Here is a 22,857-nt window from a genome sequence, read left to right as displayed (position 1 = left end):
ATTAAACTAAAGTACAGCTGCGGGGTACCTAGTGTGTTTATTGACCAAGAATCCAGTAGAATTGAACTGCGTGCGTGAAATCTCGCTCGGCTGCGGCGAAGTCTCGCGAGAACATGGGGACACTTTAAAAAAAACTTTATTCATAATAACAGACCAATAACCGGACAAATTGCATTCAGTCAACAGTAATAACGCTACATGAACAGTGCAAATATAACAGTACAAAAAAAGAAGAAAGAAAGAAAAAGTTTAATCTCGTACTATAGGGTTTGAGTTTATTTATATATTCGGTAAAATACACTTCTACTGTTCAATTCATCGTCAGTTTATCAATAATGTTTAATTGAGGAACTGTAACGTTTGAACTTGTTATGAAAAACAATTAAACATGGAATTCCCCCCATAGTATGTGCAACATTCGCTGTTTCTTCTTAAATTGATCAGATAAGTAGGATTGATTTTTAACATACTTGTTTTGACTCTGTTGTTTGGACAACAGAGTCCAAACAAGATATTATCCCCATAAAGATAAAATGATTGTCAATCTCTGTATATGAAATCACACAATATTTGTCAAAACAATTGTTTCCGGGCATTCATTGGTGTAACTTTATACAATCTTCATCAATTTACAGCTTTTTAACATATCCTTTACGTACGTTTTAGCAGGATATATTTTATGGATATATTATATGGATAGCTTGATATTTTACATAAGACTTATACTTTGTCCCACAACCAATATTGAATTTAGTGTAACCTTTATTCTATTACAAAATGTTTTCACGTAGATAATCAATAGCCAAACAATCATGACAAGTTATTTTTCCCTTAACTTTACCCTTAACAGCTGATGTGAAAGTGCAACTCGAGGGAGGAGCCAAACCTTTTTCGGACACATCATGTGTGTCCAGCGGAAACAAACGCGTAATAACGACTGTTAATTCCTAACCTGTATTTTATACTCTAATCCTAAGTAAACACGTGCCGCCCGTCAGTTTGTTAACCTTTAGTGAAACCATTTCAAAACTCATGTTCGAGTCTCGCGTGGAGTTACAACACTCAGTGTCCTCGCTGCGAGGAAAAACATGAGAAGCATTTTTATCTGTGCTCTCCTTGTCATTGCCATACCCAGCACAGCCGGTAAGTCACTCAGTCACTGCATTTTGCTTTTGAATCAAATTTTAGGAAAAGAATGTGTGCTTTTGATGATGAAAGCTTTATGTCTTTGTTTTCCTGTTTGTGTAGGTTTGACATGCAGAGGGAATTGTGGAACTGTACTGGAGGAGTGCTCCTGCCATCCTTCCTGTGTGACTCTGATGAGCTGCTGTGCAGATTACAATCAGTCCTGCTTCCAGCTGGATCCTCACTCCAGCTGCATGCTGGGAGGAAGAGCTCTCCAGGTCCTGGGTTTGGTCCTTCAGCCTGGCTCACAGCTTCTCTGCAGGTTTGCACATGGGCAATGAGGTTTGCATACACTTGTGAAGGGCTGCATTTCATTGACAGTGAATGGGTTATGGTTGAAATTAAATCCATTGTCTTCAAATGTGCAATCATGCAGTTATTCAATGTGATAGTCGTCTTCTCACCTGCATCACATTTTGCTGTATCGATACAAGGATTTGAAATTGTTAGTAATGATGTTATGTGACTGCTCTGTATTCTTACCGGATCACTTGAAATACCAGAAAGGAGTCAAAGGTTGGATTTGCCTTTTCCCTCCCTACATTTCCTCTATAGTCAAAAACTAACATTTAAAAAGCACAGAAACATCATAAAAATGAGTACAGCTTACTTCGTAGTTATTCTGAATCCCATTCTTTAAGTCTGTCTTGCTCTGGTGTAGGTTCAAAGGGGAGATTGAGCGTGACGGGTTCATTGATGCTGAAGGACAGGCATACTGTGTCTCTCCTCTGTTGTATGAGACGGGTTGGATAACACTGGATCTCTCAATGGATGGAAAACACTTTGACAGATCTGCAGAGTTCTTGTCAGGTGAGTAGATGCAATATTGAAATAAGGATTTCACCTCATTATCAATAATTGGTTTGTTGGATGTCTTCTCTTTCGGTGAAAATGATCTTTTTCATGCTCTCAAGTGTTTTTCCCTGACGTTTCAGTGCACCCCAGTAAAGCGGATCGTGTTTTGGAAGTCGCCCTGGTGAATGGGACACAGTGGCAGTACTACGGGACTCCGAACGTCACAGGCCGGCTGAAGATGACATGGAACAGCTCTCTGATCCGAGCAGACCGGGTCAACGTGGAGCTGTGGGGTTACAGAGAGGTGGACAGGGGCGGTGCGGCAGGAGCAAAGGGATCGTCCTCCCTGCGAGCCGAGCTGAGCTATCTGTACTCAGTCGGCAGGAATCTGCCCAACTCTGGTGGCTTCAGCTTCACTCCTGAGCCCAAAGAAGGATACAGCCAGTGGGAGTTGGGGAATATTCGCATCACTTCTCATGCTGAAGCAGACGGAGCAAAGTAACTAATATTTGGATACTTGTAGTTTTCAACAAACGAAAACTTCACATATTTCTCACAGGTTGCTTTGTTTTTAAACCTTGTTTCATCCTAAATGAGAAAATTGCTAGAGTTGTTGGTATCTGAATATCTGCATCATATTTGTCAGTGCATTGATTTTTAATGGCTGAGTTCTAAGTGAGTTTATGATGAGTTGAACTGTGAATGCAGAGGTTCATTTGAGTCCTCGTAGTAAATGCTTCTGCAGTGCTGCTTTTGAATTTAGATGATTATGATCATGTAGTATTTTTTTATTTTTTTTGCCTTGTCAACTGCTTAGATTTCCCTGGATTCCAATAGATAATAATTTTCTGTACTGCAGATGACAAATCCAATGTATTTACAGCTTCAGTTTGATTTTCTTTTTGTGAAACACTTTTTTTGAAATACTATACGTGTATTACGTGTAATATAAGTGTAGGATTTTTGGTGGAACGCAAACATTTCATTTTAGTTGCTAAGTTTAATAATTTGTGGTGTTTTTTTTATGACAAATTTATTTGAGTGCTTAAGTGTGATTCAGATTGTGAAATGTTTCAAAGCTAAACTGCAGTGTGCTCTACCCAATGCCTAATGGAGGGTATAACAGACATGTTTTAATCCAACATCAACTTTAAACATAATACGACTCTCACGCCGATCCAGATTTTTATACTGACAGTGTTAGTCAGGCCACGGGTAGCAAAGGCCACTCAGTTACTGAATGAAAGAGCACCGGGTGTTGGTTTTGCAGTTTGTTGCATTTGCGTTTGCAATCATCTCCAACCTGTCTGTGTGTAATAATGACTAACATTTGCTGGCATGACTCTGGAGGATTTACCATCTGATCGACCAACTGATCATCTTCAGATCATTATGTTGAAATTCATGGTCAATGTTTGCCTGCAGGGATGTGGTAGCGCTGTGGAGCGCGGCTCATGTCCTCGCCTGGCATCTGGAACAGTCTTTCAGAGACAACTCTTCGGCCTGGGCACAGCACAAGTGCCTGCAGTGGGACGTCCTGGAGAAGAAAGCATCCGACTTCCTGAGTGAGCTCATGGACTGCCCCTGCACTTTGGCACAGGCCCGAGCGGACACAGGGAGGTTTCATGTGAGTGTACACACACACACACACACACACACACACACACACACACACACACACACACACACACACACACACACACACACAGACACACCATGTTGCAGCGATTTCAACTCTCATATGCTTTGACTACTACCAAGTCGTCAATTTTGGACTTTATTTAATTTATTATAGAAATTCCTTAATGGCTGTTGAGATCCATATGCAAGTTAATGCAGGTTAGATCAGTGGTCTTCAATGTTTATGACCAAAAAAATTTACTTAACTGGAGCCGCAAAACATATTTAATCTTTGGAATGAGGCGAACACAGCTTTTAACGTTTTATATAGTTTTGATGCACATAAAAACTTTGACTAACGTGTTCATGAAGGTTCAGTTACAGTTCAGAATACTGAATATTTGGAAACATTTTACTAGTTTTTGTACCTGATCTAAGCAGTTTTGTAGGCAATGTTGACATTTCATCAGTTTTCCAAACTTGTCACTCTTTTGAAGCAGTTTGGCATCTTTTTTTTTTCTTGTAGAAATCCTATTAATTTCAGTTTTTTTCAGTGGTTTTATAATTTTCTTCCCATTTCTTGTGGTTTTTGCTATTTTTCCCCATTTTACTTTTACCTTGGATTTAATATCACCTTTTAACCAAGAATCTGGCTTTCTCTTGCAGTTCTGTAAAGAAAGCAAATAAGATATATTATATGTTGATGTATGTGATTTTTGTTCAAGTAACTTGTGTTTATTTTTTTTTCATTTACGTCATCAGTTTAAATTTGCTAATGTTGTACTGTACATTGTGACTCATTTGGTTGTTTCAGACTGATTATAGTTGCAACATTGAGAGTGGGAGTGTGTGTACGTATCACCCCGGCAGTGCTCACTGTGTCAGAGCGATTCAAGCCAGGTAAGGAGTGGAAAGATGAGGCACTGAACCCGACAAAAATGTGTATTTTTGATGTGATTTTCGACTTGTATGCGCAGCCCTGTGCATGGCTCTGGGCAGCAGTGCTGCTATGACATTACAGGAGCTCTGATGATGACAGGAGACTCGGCTGGAGCGGGGACCCCTGACCGGGCTCATGACTGGGGTTCCCCTCCATACGGAGAGCCCCCTCATGTTCCGGGATACTCCCACTGGCTTTATGATGTCATGAGTTTCTGCTACTGCTGTCTGTGGTCTGACCATTGCCAAATCTACTTAAAGCACCGACCTTCAAGTGAGTGTCACAAGTACCAGCCACCAAAAACAGGTGAGAGGGAATAACATGAATCTATGTACTGGCACACTATTTTTTTTTAAAAATAATCCTGAATACAGAATTGATTATGAAGTATTTGCAGGTTAAAATGTATATGAACAAAATCCAAATGTTGAACCTGAAAAATGGATGTTCCCAGTCAAACAGAAGATGAACCCACCAGCTAAATATTAAGTGCAATAAGTTTCCTGTAATTCAGTTTTTCTCACCAAAACAGATTGATGCACAACAGTTGAACATAATATAATATAATTTCACTCTTATAATAATTACAAACTGCATTCATCCATCCAGCCACCTACATGGCACATTATCATAACTGAAAGATGTGAGTAGCAGTGACAAGCTGATGAAATCCTGATAATACATGACGGCATAAAATGGGATTGCTCCACATGGCATTGGTAATTGCCTATATATAATATATTACATAGTATATTTGTACATGTTGATTTGATGCTCAAAGCATTTTATTTGAAGTCAATGAAATACACTGTGGGGCTCATGTCCAGTCTTTCTGCAGGTGATCATTCATCCATTTCTAACAGCCTCTGTGTTCCTTCACACAGTGGAAATGCATATTAGATCAGTAGGTAATACACGGGAGAAATAAATGAATTCTGGACCACAGCTCAGAAGTTAATATATTACAGTCGCTCATGCAGTTTTACCTGCTCTCCCCAGATGGTCTCAAAACAGTAAAATGTACAATGAAACCATCAAAATGATATTTTGAAGCAGATAAAAACGTGTGTACCAAAATGTGTTGTCAATGGAATTGTATCGATGTTTTGTTCCTCATTGCCTCGCAGGCGTTGTCCTCGGGGATCCGCACTTCATAACGTTTGACGGCCTACAATACACTTTCAACGGCAGAGGAGAGTATCACCTCGTGTCTTCTCCTCATAGAGAGCTGAGTGTTCAGGCCCGAACAGAACAGGTGAAACTTAAAAACGGTGAGTTGTCCTGTGTTTGTACCCCTCTGTTTGTGTACCACCGCTGCTCTTTTTACCCCAAAACTTTGTCTGAACAAACTTCCAGTGAGACCTGTTTGATTTTAATTCATGTGTTTAATGACCCTTCTTCCACTTTACGCATTCCTTTTTCCCCCCCTCTGCCAGATTTTCACATGCTTTTATGAACAACAATGTCAGGCCTCTTGTGTGTGTCTGAAACATGTTGGATGTTTTTCTTTTTGTTTCTTACTCACTTTCTCAGGCTCAGATGTGATGAAGGAGAAGAACAGATGTTAGTTTATTGGTTAGAAAATCCTCAAAGCCTTTACAAAACTGCCGTGGGCCAAGTGACTATGGATGACCAGATGTCATTAATATCGTCCTTGTTAGATCAGCAAAAGCAAACATCTGGACAAAAGCGATCCTAAAACAAGTATAGACTGCAGGATACACACACACACACACACACAGCTTTTAACATTGAGATGTCTGTGCTTGCCAACAAGGCACGTTGGTGAAAGCCACACGGCTGTCCTCTGTGGCCATGAAGGAAAAGGCCTCTGATGTCATCGAGGTGCGTCTCGCAGAGGGTCGTCTTCAGGTGTTGAGGAACCAAAAGGTTTTGCCTTTCACAGAGCAAAAATGGATGGATCTGCACGGTGAGATGATTTATCCAGTCCTTAGTTAGATTAAACCGCACTTTTGTCATTATTTTGTGTTATTAGTGATCTTACTGTGAGTTACTTTGAATAAAAATGCCTTTTTGTCTTCAAGCAAAAACCCTAATGTGTCACTTTTACTAATAAAACATGAGTGTATGAGCATGTAAATCCGTTCCTTTACTGCTTCAGAGTTATAGTATGTAATGCTGCATTTTAGTTGTCCCAGAGCCCTGGAACTTATGACATTCCTTGTTGAAGCGTTAAATGAACATGGTTAAAATGCTGTTGAGACGACAGTGTCACACTGTGAAGCCATGCTGTGAGCTCAGTGGTATTTAAATTCAAAAAGGCAAGTGTTTTCTGAGGGCAGCTAAAATACGTTATAAGATTTCAGTAGCATCAACATGAATGAATAACAGACATGAAACTCTTACAGAAACTTTTTTTTTTTCCTTCCAGGAGTGTTTGTGTTTGTCCCCGGCCCTGAGAACGTGACAGTCAGCTTCTCCTCTGGTACTGGTGTGGAGGTGCGTTTGCATGAAGGCACCATGGCAGTGACTGTTCTGCTTCCGGTGGAGTTTTCCAACCGCACTCTGGGCCTCTTCGGAGTGATGAACTCAGACCAGTCAGATGACCTTATGACCCAGCATGGAGCTGTCGTCTCAGCAGACGCACCGCCGGAGGAAATCTTTACCTTTGGAGGAGGCTGTGAGTATGAGGGGCCGGCGAATTCAGTTGGTCAGACAATGAACAGATAATGAAAATGACTGAACAACAAGTGTTCATAGGAAAATAGACTTGAAACCAATTGATTCACTTCGTGATGGAAACTCCTTTGCCTGTTATGGAACAATTCTGGGATTTCTTTTCAATAGATAGCTCTCATAACTGTCATATATGGATCTTGAACAGAACATATCTCCAGTGTAATTATAGTACTTACTGGTAAAAGATCAGCGCACATGATGCCTGATTTGAACATATCTTAGATTTCGCCGCCACATTTGTTGGTGTGATGGTGGTTTTTTGTTTGTTTGTTTATTTTTTCAGCAAACCATTCTCATGTGCTGGACCATATTCTGCACTGTCACCCCAGCATTGTTTCTATAACAACAACAACAGCAACAATAATTTATTTGTTATGCACTTGACATTAATACAAAAACATTTTAATCTTAAAGTGATCATTCAAATTGGCAGTTGGCACATGCTCTCTGACTGCAACATAGTGGGGAACATTCCTTGTGCAGTTTTGTTTTCTTTATATAGTTCAGTAGTTTCCCACATCATTCACGATGAGGCTATGCAGATTGTGGGGCTTTTTTTTCTCCGTTTGTTTGAGTTTTGTGCGTGTGTGCGTGCGTGCGTGCGTGCGTGCGTGTGTGTGCGTGTGTGTGTGTGTTTATGTTCACAGGGAGCATTTCAAACCAGTCTTCCCTTTTCACGTATGACTCTGCGTACCTTTTGGATTTATATGTTCACTCGAGCCACGGTGCTGCGTTTGTCCCTGACTTTTCTCTACCTGAGAGACCTGATGACCCTCTGGTGTCAGACGTGTCGGCGATGTGCTCTGGAGAAGGGGCCAGCTTCTGTAAATATGACACCCTGACAACTGGGAGCCTCTCAGTCGGAAGTGCCACACTCAGGGCCTACCAACGTTATCGAGATGTGATGAACGCCCTGCAGCCAGGTACTTTATCAACCCTTCATCATGTGGCGACTTCCACATTTCTTCCTGTTCTTTTGATACGAACAATCAAAGAGAATTAAAACAACGTCACACATTAAGATAGGGATAGATTATTTATTGATTTTTGGGGTGGCTGGAGAAAAAGTTACAATTTTCTACCTTGCATATCTCATAATAACATAGATCAAACTCCATTACTGTATATTTAGTGTGTTAACACTATGCCTTAAGTTTTTTTTTTTTAACATTTTGAAGCATCCAGCCAGTGCATCCAGAAAGTCTTATTTAAGAAACTTAATGTCAAATAAGTACTCAGTAGTAAATCAATGTGGAAAAAATTATAGTCATTTACAGCTCTTTAGGGATGTTTTTGAGGTCATTTCTAAAATATAAAACATCATCAAATATGTGCAACTAATCAACATTTTTATTAAATACAGATAGCATATAGTTGTGTTTATTTTCTCTTGACTACAAAAATCCACTGAAGTAAAAATAAAATAATAACTCAGTACACTTCAAAAAGGGTCAAACAAAATTCATGTTCATTTCTTCATTGTGTTTTGTATTTGTGGCTAAAAACATTGGCACTCATTTTCTTTTTTAAAGCACTTTATTTATTGATATTAACCAGTTCCAGACTTGTCCCACAGCTTGTGTGTCTGGAAATATTTTCCAAAGTGTATTTGTGTTTGTATATTTCCACATCTCTGTCTAAAGGAGGAAGCAGAATTGGTGTCATCGTTGATATTTCTGTATATGTTGCTGCTGCTCAGTGGTGTCTTGTGGCTGGCTTCCCACACCTAAGAATGGTAAAAAGGACGGGACCCGTTACCTGCAGGGAACCACTCTGAGCTTCTCCTGTGATGAAGGCTACACGCAGTATGGTTCAACAGAGCGTACATGTCTGTGTGACGGGAGCTGGACAGGAGAGCAGCCGCAATGTGTCACAGGTCAGTCATGTCATGAACTCACGAGCAAAATTGATTGTAGTGTTTAAGTGTGTGATTAAAATCCACATACTGCTCATGGAACGTGTGCTGCCATCCACACATTTTCTTTATTGATTTATTCAACTGAGAGCTCACACACACACACACACACACACACACACACACACACACACACACACACACACACACACACACACACACACACACACACACAGTTATGTGTGTATGTATCATGCAAAGATCCAAAGAGTATCCTGAGGCTTCCAGCGGAAAAGTCGAGCACGTCCTTGCTTTGACTGATGGTTATTTTTAAACAAATGAAATATGGGAAAATATTGCACTGGGAATTTTATGAGCGGTCGTCTGATATTTATAGGGCCACTATTCTTTTTTTTTTTTTTTTTTCAATTTGTCTAAGTCATAAAACATTTTTTATGTGTGCCACATTTATGCATGGGAACTTTTTCAAAGATCAAAAGTTTGATCCAAATGTGTAAATAAATAGGAATATTTTTGGGAGATAGATTTGGTCAATGACTACAAGAATAAACGTTTGTAATTTCTTGCATACCCAGTGAAGAAGAATCTTCCTCTAATGCATATTGAACTTTTGAATCCACTTGTTTTGAGAGGCTTTCTTCAGCATCCTCTTCATGCAGTATGTTTTTATTCATATGCTGTTAAACACAAACAGGTAGAGATTTCAAAACAAGTGCCTCTTCCAACACATGTTCCCCATCTCAGTTAAATATTTGCGAAATAGTTCCCACTTTATAGTTTGGTTCTCGCAGCTCACCAAACTACAAGCTAGGATTAGAATTCAAAAAACATGACAAACTGTTAATTTTCTGCATAAGGTCTGTTTAACTAACATAATGCAATTTAAACTGAGCTGAAATGTGTAAAACTTTTGGCAGCATCATCCGGAAAGGAAGTTCTTTTTTTTTTTTTTTTTTCTTTTGACCAGACGGCTTATCACTTCCAACCACTCACATGTTTTACATTCAGCACAAAGGGCAGCATCCTCCACTTGAAATTGAGAGCAACTTGGCGAATCCTTTCCTTCTCTTTGAAAGCAAAGATTAAATAGACTCGGCTGTTCATGCAGACCATTAGCAACACAGCCATAAACGTCTGAACCTGGCCCGGACTGGCTTAGTGTTTGTGAATTGGAACCACCTGGTTCCCTGCCATGAGTGAATTCAGCAGCTCTGAACTCACGTTGGTGTTTGTTTTGTAGTTCTTTGCTTTTGCCATCAGGTGGCAGTATTTCCCAGAGAATGCCTTCCTTCTGCAATGGAGTTGGTTGACGAGGAGAGTGAAATGAGCTGGTTCTGTTCATAAATAGTTCTTCATTCCCGGCGCTGCTGATACTGGAGGATATTAATTGCACATGTCACATTTTTCACGAGTTTCATACTTTACTTCATGGACCTGTCAGTCTCAATGAAGCGCGCAAACAGAAATAAAAACCCCAGACTAGTGATCTGTCTTTATTTTCATCCCTCCGTGGCTTCAATCCAGTCCCCCATCCTTTTCTTATTAGCGCTGCAAACTCAGACTTCCTCCTGATAGCAATCAGAGATGAATCAACTCCACAGATCTGATTTGGAGGACCATGTCACAGTTAGCTGGGTCACAGCTGGATGCAATGCAGCCCAACTCCTTCTTTTGGTAAAAGATAGGAACTTATACATTTATCATAATGCATTTTTAATGTACATCTTTGTCTTTAAACCAGTTATTATTTTTAATCTGTTGACCTTTCACGATGACTTACTTTACTTTGAACAAACTTATCATTGGAGTGAATTGGTGTCTCCACTGATGTCAGAGATTGATTAAGGGTTGTCATTGGAGACGGGGTTTGCGTGTTGCCTCCCAAATAGAGAGAGATTGTGGTCCGATTGGGGCCTTTATTCATGTGCCTCCATGTGTTTTATCCAGTACCATGGTTTGTACCCTGTAAGTGAGTGAGTTTTTCTGGAGGCCTGCACTTGGCATCCTGCTTTTTGCCCTGTGATGGCGGGATAAACACTTAAGTCCACAGCTGACATTATTGTGGATACATTTCAGTCATGATTCAGACAACAATTACAGCTCTAACACTGTGCTTGGAAGAGTTTAAAATGATCTTTTACAAATTGCTGATGCTAATGAATGATATTTTGTTATTCACTTAGATTTCATAGAACTGATCAATGAAATTCTCTTGACAGATTGCAGCCCTGGGAGTGTTTTTGTGGCACTTTATTTGTGACAAACCAGACTTTTTTTTTTTTTAGTTTCTTTGAAGATTATTTGCCCTGCTTTTGTAGAGCGAGTGGAGTTCCTCAGGGGCCTATTCTATGACCACTCCCATGTCCTTGTGAATGCTCTCACTTGGTCACATTGTTCATCTGTAAAGTCTTATCATACCACTATTATAGAGATGATACCCATATGTTTCACAGTAAGTCCATCAGGTTTCTCAAAAATATCAAAATCTTTAAAATGTTTAGCAGACATTAAGGACTCGCCTTCTTCTGGTTTATTAGTTTTATATTTTACTCTGTTTTCACTTTAGTTTTTAACATTGTTGGTTTGTTGTATACGTCTTTTAATACACAATCATTAATATTGTTATTAAAGCAGGTATAGGAAATAGACTGGTGGCTGAATATTTTTTGGGTCTCATTGACTTGGAGTGGGGGGGGAATTATTCATTTGATAATAGATTACTAACATTTTTAAGATGGTACTGTATTTTCACCATTAATAAAACTGTGTTAGATTATTTAACTTTAAAGGAATTCCAGCACATATTGTCCCAACATGAGTGAAGGCCAGCAACAATCTGTCAGTACCAGACAGAAGCTGGAGGATTTGTTTTGGGACAATAAAACAGTACTCCCCAGATATCCAATTCCTATGAAGACAAATAGGTGTAATTATATTTCCCCTAAAAAAGCCGTGTTTTTGAAGGAAAACTTAATTTAAAGGCGAAACATGATTGGTGGCCAACATTTGAAGTTGTATTATTCACAGTCATGAAAAGCTCTTTAGTTTTTACTACAGGATTTATCCATATATGGAGTGTAGTTTTGTAGTGTGTGTTTTATATCTCTCGCCAGTTTAAGTCAGATCAAGTATATAAAAAAAAAAAAAAGCCAATCCAAATTATAATGCCAATAATCTCTAAAAAGAGGGAGAATAATACTGTCTGATATGGTTGTATTATAGTAGTAATGAATGAAATACGTTATGTGGCAGGGGTATCTAATGGGATAGCAATGGATTGAAGACCGGTTGAAAGTAATTTTATTTTTCACTTTTTCCATTTTTATAGCACTGTCTAACAATACTGTGACAAAACAGTGTTTCTCTGACACATGCACTCGAGTAAATAGTTATACGGTGTTAGGAAGTCATTTAGTTCTGTACATATTCTACATTCATACACACACAAAAGCGGACCTTTTATAGCTCGCTGACAATAATTACACTTGCTCCGCCACTCTCATTACACAGATCAGCGCTAACAACTGTCAACATGACCGGAGGGGCTCGGTGGCAGGTGTTGCCTGAGCTGTTGCCTGAGCTGTTGCCTCTGTCGGTTGAATGTGACCTCTAGCAAAGTAAACAATACTAAATAGAGACTGGGCCGGAAACGTCCTGATGAAAGTCTCCTCCTCCTCCTCCTCCTCCTCCCAGCATGAATCACCATGGCGTGATGTGTAGGCCGAACAGCCAGAGGACTGGAGTCAGAGTTGAGATGAAAAGGACGTGCCGCTGAACAACAAATGCCACCAAATCCAGTTTGGCTTCTTCTCTGAGTCACTTTAATGAGCTGCTTCGACAGCGGAGGTGACGCTAAGTCATTTCCATTAAAATTGGATCTCTGAGGGAATTTGCCGATCACTAAAAGTCCCGTCATCCCGGAATGGATGCTGTACTTGTCCCCTGTGTTTTTTATTCATTTAAAAACACCTATAGTCATATGAAGCTGTGTTATCTGGCTTTCACTGAAAGAGATCTGTTAATTAGACAAACACTTTTGTAAAGTTTTGTGGCCACTATAGGTTCTCTCACGTTTGTGTGGAAATCTGATGTAATGCACAGGTCTTTTAATACCTCTATGCTTGACATATAGATATAGCAGAAATGGTTGATGACTTGAATTGAAGAAGACACATAATCGAAGGACATTTATGCAGGATTTTTGAGATTAAACAATGCATTAGAATGGATAAGCCAAATACTTTTTTGACAGTTTTTTAGCCACTGCATTCATTAACAGACATGCTTGTGGGAGATCTGTTGAGGTTACAGAGTTTAGTAGCTTATCTTAGTCTTGTCACGGCCTACTGAGAGACGGTCTTGAGACATTAATGTATACCGATAACAGGTTTGCCACACCTTATTGGCATAATAACATGAATAGAGTCACTCGTACAGAAGAGAAGCAAGTGATTGGAATGAAGGTGACAACTGCCAGAAAGGATAGAGCGAAAGATAGAGCAAGGAAAAGAGTTACTGTACGTGACTTGCAAGACAAAGCTTCACTTTATTTTCTGCCACTGCGTCTGGTCACAGATTCCCCCGAGATAAAGGAGCTGAGCACTGGGAGTGAGGGAGAAGTGGTCGGTAAATGCGGGTGAAAGGGTGTTTTGAAATGCCAATCAGGGAACCTGAGAACTTTAAAACCATTGTGGTCGCAGAGTAATGTCAGTGTCTCCTCAGTTGACATTTGTTCCTGTGAATATACAAGAGATGCCTACCTCAGAGGGTTCACTATATAGGTTTTGTCATTAATTCTCATTTCTGATCATTAGTAAGCCAATTGAATGTACAAACATGCTATTGTGTGTTTGTCTGTAGCTGAAAGTATGGCGACTTCATCTGGTGTCGAAGAGGAGAATTATTTTTTTATTTTCCACCAAAATCCCATCCACTTTGTATGGGAAACTTTTTCACAGTTTTTGGTGATATGTTTCAGGAATGGTGAGTCGAATTGTTAACAATTCGGGATTAGCACACTATTCCCAGATTATCATGCTAACTGTCCAGTGCGCCAGCTCATGATGCTGGTCTGGTCTGGTCTGTGCACAACACATCTTAATAAAACATTATGTAAAAATAGCAATCTATTAGCAATTCATTAAAATCTGCTTTAAAGCCAGATAAACACGCCATTAAAAGGGAGCAGCAAACAGAAAAAGCCTTGACTGAAAAGAGCCGTGTCTTGGGGCAGACATTTAGTACTGAGTACGAGAAGGCTTACATCCAATGGACTATCTACACATAATAACTACTAGACTACATCATAAAGGAAGCTCCAGAAAATCCAGTGGCAAGCAGTGACTACTATTACTTGTAGTACTTGGAAGGGAAAAGTGAGCGGAAAAAGCAGTTGAAGAAAAATACATTTAAGATGAAGATTATAATAAAAATGGACCACAGCAGATTGCTATGTAAAGCATCTTTGAATGTATCAAAAAAGCACCATATAAGTTTGACGTATTACCAATATTGTGATTATTTTGTGCAAATAAAGCACGGGCCACCTGGATAGTTTAGACACCCTTTGCATAAACTTTACATTGACTACTTTAGCATACAATAGAAATACTTTATTAATCCCCGGGGAAAAACCTTAAACTCTTGAATTCTTGCAACTATCTTGTGATATGTACCACAATCCAGACTGACGTGCCGTTATTGAAACCCCGACCGGCTGTCTTTAGCCAGCAGTCAAGTGATGCAAAACAAACCCATATGATCTGCTGCTCCTGCACACCTGTGTCTCAGAAACTTGCTAACATCAGTTGATGATGGATGCATGCACGCACGCACGCACACACACACACACACACACACACACACACACACACACACAAATAGTGATATATGGAGCTATGGCTCTATACAGTCGTACTGGATTTATCAAGTGGCATTTGGAAGGTGGAGCTTTGCACTTATTTTGATCGCTGCATGCAAATGTGGAGTTACCTCACAAGCTTGCACAGGAGAGAGTCAATCTGAGACTCGAGGCAAAGTGCAGGTGCAGCGATGAAATGAATTGTTTTCCTTGGCTACTGCCTGGCTTTATGTCCGTTAAGTGTGTTTATGCAACTGGGTGCTCTTCACTTTATGACACTCAAGATTTGACACGGGTTTCAAATTCCTAAAAATGCTCAAACTCATCACAGTAAGTCAGGACAGGTTGAGATGAAAACAACAGTTCTGAGCTGAGACATACGCTGTTACCAGGGAGAGAAATCAACACATTTAGTTGGAGATGTTATCAGCTCTGTTGAGAAAAGAAAAAAGGCCCTCATGTCTTTTTTGAAGAAGTGTTTTTTTTTTTTTTGATAAAATTGTAGCTGGTGGGGGTATCGGGGCTTGGCCGGGTCATACAAAGACTCTTCTTTCTTATTCGGTGTTTCTCTGGGAGATAAACACTGCAAAGATGATTTCAATCAGTCTGAACTTGTGTTGTTTTTTTGGTTTTTGTTTTAATTTATAACTTACACCTTCATCTATTTGCATCAAAGCACAGAGGACAGGGATGGTGGACACAAAATGAAAATCTTTTTTTTTTTAAAGTTTTTATATTCCCTGCTGGTGTCAACCAGTTCAGCTTACCTCCAGAACGTACGCGTTAATCCCATCTCACTGGAATTCTAACGCCTTCAAAGTGAGTGCTATTGCTCCTTGCAGCTTCACTGTTTGATGGGTGTCTGTCAGCTCGGCAGCGTAACCAGACCTGTTGGGGTTTTGCCTGCTGAAGTAAATAGGTGGATGTTAACACTGATTGAATGTCAGTCCTCTGCACGTCCCTCGTATCATTATAGTCTGGGCTGCTTGTGACAGACTTCAGCAGTTTGATGCCGCTGCATCAAAAATTCGATCCTTTGGAGGGGTTCAGAAACATCAGGAAATATTTGCTCCAATTCTGGAAGAAGTAATGAACATTGCATTTATGTGAAAGTCGTGCAATCATCCCCGTTAGCAATATGTAAACCTGCTTTATATTGAGTTGGTTTCTAGTTTTGTTTGAATCCGGGCATTTACGAGGTGGAACTCCCAATGGATCAGACTTGATTTGTCTGGCACATCCCACAAAATCTTGATTAGATTGAGTTCTGAGGTTATTTTGATCCAGCATGCATGATCCTGCTGACAGGAAGGACATACTGTTTCACACAGTTTGTATTGCTGCTCAGACAGGTGGAAGATGTTGGTGTTATTTTAGAAACACTGTCCTAACATACATGCATTCATTTTCGCACTCAAACTCTGCCGCACTTATTTTGAATATAGGTTTGATACAGACAGCAAATTTAATATCAAACAGACCACATACACAAAAGACAAAACCTCACATCAGCAGGGAAATTAATAAAAGTGCAACATGTCTTACAATTTTTGTGTTGTACCATTTTAACTTTCAACATTCATTGCTTTCAAGATTTCTTCTAAAAATGGTCTTTGTGCAAAAACAGCTTTTAAAACACAAGCAGTGTTCTGAAAGCGAAGGGAAAACCCACTTGACTTGAACAATAGCTTTTCGAAATTAAACCAGACTTTTTGTAAAACAGAATAGCTATGTGGCCAGAACACGTCTCCTCACACAGCCAGGAAAAAAAAAGGTTTTTAATTAAACGTACTGCAGCGATCATGCTGGTCATCACACCATTGAGCCGGGGAATTCAAAAGCTCTGCAGGGCCCCACTTTGGGAACCACATTTTAAGTGCAACAATAATGTTCTTGTTTATCTTTAAAAACTCTAAATGTGTTGTTTGTGCAACTATTCATTAACCTTCAAAATCAATTTCTGTTTAGAATGCAGTCACAATGGTTTTTTTGCCTCCAGTAATCTTGAGAGCAGTTTTGTCTGAAGTACACAAATTAACTGAATCTAATACTATTTCTAGTGGGGGGGGGGAAGTAAAAGTTATGGTTGTACAATATTTCACATCAATTGGAAAGTAACCTATTGTAGAGTTGCAGCAGTATACATTTTCGAAAGTTATTATGAGAAAATGTGGTTATTGCAATACAAGATTTTATACTATTTACAATACCAATTTTATGTTTCATAACTGTTGAAACCTTAAAAGTAGTTTACTGCTGGTGAATGCCACAGAAAAGTAGCTTATTGTATTTTACAGTAACTTACTGTGAAATGTGTCATTGATATTGATTGCACTCTGGTTGATGTTGACTTTATTTTGAACTTGTCAGTATTTCATATGAAGGAAATGTGGATTGTGTGGAAAGATCACTGACTTCCTGCAGCGACTGATACCTTGTTGTGATTTTCACAGATGATGTTTTGGGGTTTGTACTCGGTGCTGTGGGCTCTCTCTCCGTGCTGTTCACAATGGCTGTCATGGTCAAGCTGCACATCAGGAAACGCAGCAGGTGAGTATCACATAGCAAAGGAAATATATCCTGAATGTTACAAAATGCAATTTATGGACACAAGAAATACTGAATAAGTAGGGATTGGTGGATCAGAAACAGGAAATTTGTGTTTTGCTGCATGTTGACAGCCCTCAATTTCAGTTCTGAAAATATATCCATAATACCAGTTAAAAGTTTTAGAACACCCCCTTTTTTTCATTTATCATTGGCCTTTAAGTTGTTCAAGTCTTTTTTCAGGGAATAAGAAATGTGTTAAAATTTTAAAGCTGTTAAAGCAGCAGTGGAGGTTGATCTAGCCTTGGAAGTTGCTGCAACTAATTCTAAATACAGGTGTTCTAACCTTTCTGGATTACTTCCAACCTTCTCTGTCTGTATGAAAACCATGTTGGAACACAAAGTGGGATCAATTCCTGGTCGAACAGACCAACAGTATAGTACTGCAGGTGAGTTGAGTGTTGCGATAAAAATAGCCACAAAAAAAAGTCAATGAAAGGGAGACAGACCACCATAACACTTAAAAATGTAAGTTTTTTTTCTTATAGTGAAATTGCAACGAAAGTCAAGGTATGAACAGACCTAAAGTCACAACAGAATCAGAGGACAAAGTTCTGAGAGTTAACAGTTTGAGTGACAGATGGCTCACAGGACAAAAGCCTCAAGCACCGCTAAATAGTGGTCGTAGAAAGCAAATCTCAGTTTAAACTCTGAAGAGAAGACTTGGAGCTGCAGGTCTGACACAACCAAGAAAGCCGTTGCTAAGATGTCCGAATAAGAAACAGAGGCTTCTCTGGGCCTTAAAACACCATTGGACCGCAGAAGACTGGAAGAAGGTATTATGGACTGATGAGTCCGTCAAATCAGAATCAATCAATTCTTCAGCTCATCATGCAGTATCTTTGTATGCCGTTGAGTAGGTGAAATAATGGTTCCACTGTGGGTGACATCGCCCGTTCAATAAGGAGGAAGTGTGAAGGGCTGTTCTGCTGGATCCAGGATTGGTCAATTGTACAGTCACCCTGGACCAAAATGACTACCACAGCATTCTGCAACACAAAGTTGGTCTGGGGTTCATCAAGAGAGGCAGAAAAACCTGAAATACATTTCAATCTCATGCAACACCACCATTTACAATCTGATTAATGAGTGAATCAGTGAAAGAAGACATAATGTCAAAACAGCTGAATTCAAGCACTGGTAATAGTTAGATGATATCACATTTTAGGAGAGGATCTGCTGAGTGTTAAGGGACTGTTTTAGATTTGAGCTGATATAGGAACAAAAATGTAAAAAAATATATATATAAAGTCTTTATGTTCATTGCATTGTGTAGTCTGTTGCCTGAATCTCATTATTACTGATGCTTCACACCAGTAATACATACTGTATGCATTTTGTTCCAGTCACATTGTGTTTCACAGATGATTTTGCTTTAAAGTTGAAGGTCTTTCAGCTCTTTGTATTGTCAGCAAGATAATAATTTCAATACAGTGCACAGTTGACAGTGAAGATCAAACGACAAACAGTAACAACAGTTAATAGCAGGAATCTTCAGTTCTGAAGAATTGATGCCAGACTGTCATGAATTTCTTCACATTGTGGTAGTTTTAGCAGGACAGAGGCTGGTGTCACATTACAATCTCTTTATGTTTCTTATTGTTAGGATTAATATCATAGGACTACATGTAAGAGATTAAATCTAAAAGATAAAAGACAATGCAATATAAATGTTTTTGGTTTTACATCATAGTTTACTGGGGGGGGGGGGCACCTAAAAAACACGATAGAGCCAACACATCTTTGCTACTTATTTAAGTGAGCAGTGTAAAGGTCTCTGCAGGTCAAGGTTGCATTGAATTGAGGCACAACTAATGGTTTGTGGTTGTTCGAAACACCTCGAGCCAGAACCACTCACATATCTTTCATTACATCTTTAAAAAGATTATATGTTTCAAATTGAAGCTCCTTGTTGTCTTGTGAAAACGGGTTCATAGCTTGAGGCCTTCTTTCCCTCCCACTTCCTCTCAATTCACCTTTTTGCTGTGCTCGCTAACACAATGAATACCATACGCTTATTTGATATCTACCATACCCCACCCTCTCAGTCATCGCTCATAAATTTCCTTTCAGATCTGATTAAAGTCGATAAACCTGTATCCCCTGTGGGATCGTACTCATGACTGCGGTCCAGGGAAACAAGGGGCTCATGGTAGTGCTCGCTCCTGGGCATATGCAAGCAAATTAAAGGCCTGTTTTATGGGCTCCTACACTTCATTTGGGCTTTCCCCCACCAAAACTCCGGCGGGGGAGAGGAAAAAGATGGATGTTAGGGGTGAGGAGCCACCTCCTGCTTCTAGCGGCACTCAGGGCAGGTGTTTGGATGGAACTGCTCCTGATTTTAAGCTGCAAAGGCCAAGAAGGAACACACCTGCCCCCCTCTTAAATCCTTGATCACAAGGAGGCCAGGTGTAAAAGAAGATGAAGCGTGTCAAAAGGTTTGAAGATGTGAGGGGAGATGATCTCACACTTATGACATGCCGGTGCACATTCTGTCATTGGACGCCTCGGATACGCTCACAGCCGGGAAAGGATGCAGCACATACAGTAGCAGTAATGTGTAAAGAAACATCTCATACTGTCTTTGAGTGAGTGGTCACACGCGCACGCACACACACACGCACACACACACACACACACAAATCCCCCACCGACAAGTACAGACACATCAATTCCTTCTTCAACATCAGAGGCATAGCAGGATGGAAGTAGCAGAGGCCTTACTGTGTTTCAGATCATGTCTGGGTTGTGTGTCTGGAGGAAGGAAACAGTGATACTACACAACTCCGAGTGTGACTGCTGTGTAGTGGCCTCCCGTGCCTCTGCTCCTTGTGTCTCTGGCTTGCAGGGGTACTTTCCACATCTAAGGTTACGCTGCAGGTTCCGACAGGTCGACTGGCGGCTCACCACAGGAGTAGGAAAGTCATTACACCATAATATGTAAGCCCGGTCTGTGTGTGTACGTGTGTGTGTGCGCGCACCATCACTTCTCTCCTGCGCTTGTGCGAGATGATGCATCTAAAAGTAGAGGGTAGGCTTTGTCTGAGCCTGGAGAAATGATTGAAAATGAACTGTCCATATCAGTTTTATGTATGAACACATCCTCCCAAATAACTCAAAATTGGAAAGAATAATCCAAAAACATTAGCATTTCACAATCCTTGATGTGATGTCGATCCATCCATCATGATTGATGATATTTGTAGGATTTCTTTGTATTAAAAATTCATCTTCATTTAGACAGCATTGATTTTACAAAACTCGATGAGCAACAAAAAAAGTAGGATTCCACCAATTTGGAACTATTAGAAATGATCTTAAACGTGTTTTAAATCATTTGAAATCATGTGCTTTAAATGTCTCTTATTGAATGTAGAGGGCAGAGTATAAGGGGATGGAGCAGAGAAGGAGATTAAGGGCTCCTGAAGAGGGAAAGAAAGACAACAACAAACACAAAAAGACCACGACATCAAACATGATGACTTGTCACCGCCATTTCTCTTTGCACCAAAATGTAAACACGTTCTTGCAGGTGCAGATCAGAGCAGTTGAAAGAGACAATACTTTGAAATAATCCAATTTGAATAACTGGGATGCAAATCAATGTGGGCTGTACAGAAACAAATGCATAACAAGCTTGTTTCAGGCAGAATATGGATGAACCTGGGACAGACATAAGAACGAAGCATGAGACTGACATATAGTATGATGTATTATGAGACTCACTGACCAATGACTCTTGTGACCAGTGGGTCTCGTCTTATTCCTCTTCCACTCACTGTTCAAGACCTCAGTTTTTGTGATGCTGGATTCTTTATTTTTAGGACAATATGATCAAGCTCAAATTATTCTTTTATATGGAAGAGGACAAAAGCCACTAATGCAAATACCTTCTGAGGGCTTAGTACAGTTGACCCTCAATATTTATTTCCCTGTTTTGCAAGTTTAATATTAGCTGTTAGTAAAAGTCCATGAATATGAGCAATAAAAAGCTGTTATTAAAAACCAAATGCGAGGTCACCAGACAATCTTCCTGTGGTTAGCTTTGATTAAACCAGTGTTTTCTATTACTTTACTCATTTAAGTCCTATGAAGCAGCAGGAGACACATTCTGAATCACTCTTTCCCTCAAAATAGCCTTAGAGTGCTGAGGATGACCATCTCCGAAAGAGCAACGGTTACAAAGAAGGTGCTGTTTTGCAAATGTATTTTTTATTTTTTTTTTGTTAGTTAGATGTTTTGTGATGTAATTAAAAAAAAAAAAAGTTTTTTTATTTCATCTTTTATTTTCAGATTGAGAAAAAGGAAGCCTGACCAGACGGAGACCCAGGGACAGATTTGCTGAACCATCAAAGTCTTTTTTGATCATGGATGAGGGATATGGCCCATGGACACAAGTATGTTTCGACATGGATGTCATGTGCAGTGATACCGAGTATTTCGGCGATGATCCTCTCTTGACATCCTGACCCTATCAAGGAAGCCTGAGGCGTTGGGCTCTCAGCATGTTGTTTGGCCTCATGTTTTCCCTCTTGTTTAGATTGGAAAACCTCCAGGTCGTGGTAAATGGCGCATGGGGTGACGATTGAGGGAACCGAAGTCGAGGAAAAATTCTGTGATTGTTTTTGTATCCACATTCTGCATGACTGAACGTCCAGTCTTTGCTATAGAGAATTGTATAAATACGGCACAGAGATATCATCATTACAATCAACACTTCCTTCTCCTGTTCACTTTAAAATAAGACCAGATGTGTTCATACTCGTGTCGAATGTGATTTGAACCTAATCATTCTTCGGTTGAGCAACTTCAAACTCGAATGTAGCCTCTGTGTGGTATAGTAGCTTTCAGTCAACTGAAGGGTTTTGCTGAATGACTGAAAAAGAGAAGTCAACAAAGAGGTCAGCCCGTGCACTAAAGCAACCCTCATTATCTGAGCCATCCTAATATCACATAACTGTTCAGGAAAAGAATAACAAGGTGTGATGAGGAAGAACAATGAACAAATCAATAAATGATTTTGTGTTGGGATTTGTCCATGTGCATTTGTGCAGACACGCTACGGTTTCAAACACGGAGATAAAAAGAATCACCCCCACTCCAACCCAGCAGGCATGCACTGTCTGGCACAGTGGCATGCCCCATCCAAGCCACCGTCATCTCATGTTACCCCGTGCTCCTCTCCTCTAATTTGAACCTGACTTGCTCCTCCTTTTCCAAAACAAAGCCCCTGGGGTGAGTAGAAGCGGGTTGGGGGTAGAAGGAAGCGGAGTG

General features: G+C 39.9%; 1 protein-coding gene across 1 annotated transcript; it reads left to right on the top strand.

The window, feature by feature from the left end:
* Positions 1 to 964: 964 nt before the first annotated feature.
* susd2 (sushi domain containing 2) lies at positions 965 to 22,515 on the top strand. The gene is made up of 14 exons (XM_080499557.1): positions 965 to 1,143; positions 1,249 to 1,447; positions 1,847 to 1,995; positions 2,121 to 2,478; positions 3,406 to 3,607; positions 4,415 to 4,500; positions 4,578 to 4,846; positions 5,668 to 5,811; positions 6,318 to 6,470; positions 6,933 to 7,181; positions 7,888 to 8,163; positions 8,940 to 9,116; positions 17,430 to 17,526; positions 21,877 to 22,515. The coding sequence occupies exons 1-14, from the start codon at positions 1,089 to 1,091 to the stop codon at positions 21,926 to 21,928; spliced, it is 2,466 nt and encodes an 821-aa protein (XP_080355683.1). The 5' UTR covers positions 965 to 1,088; the 3' UTR covers positions 21,929 to 22,515.
* Positions 22,516 to 22,857: the final 342 nt, after the last annotated feature.

The sequence above is a fragment of the Blennius ocellaris genome (assembly GCF_963422515.1).
Source record: "Blennius ocellaris genome assembly, chromosome: 7".
Taxonomy (NCBI): Eukaryota; Metazoa; Chordata; class Actinopteri; order Blenniiformes; family Blenniidae; genus Blennius; species Blennius ocellaris.
This window is presented reverse-complemented; position numbering and strand designations above follow the sequence as displayed.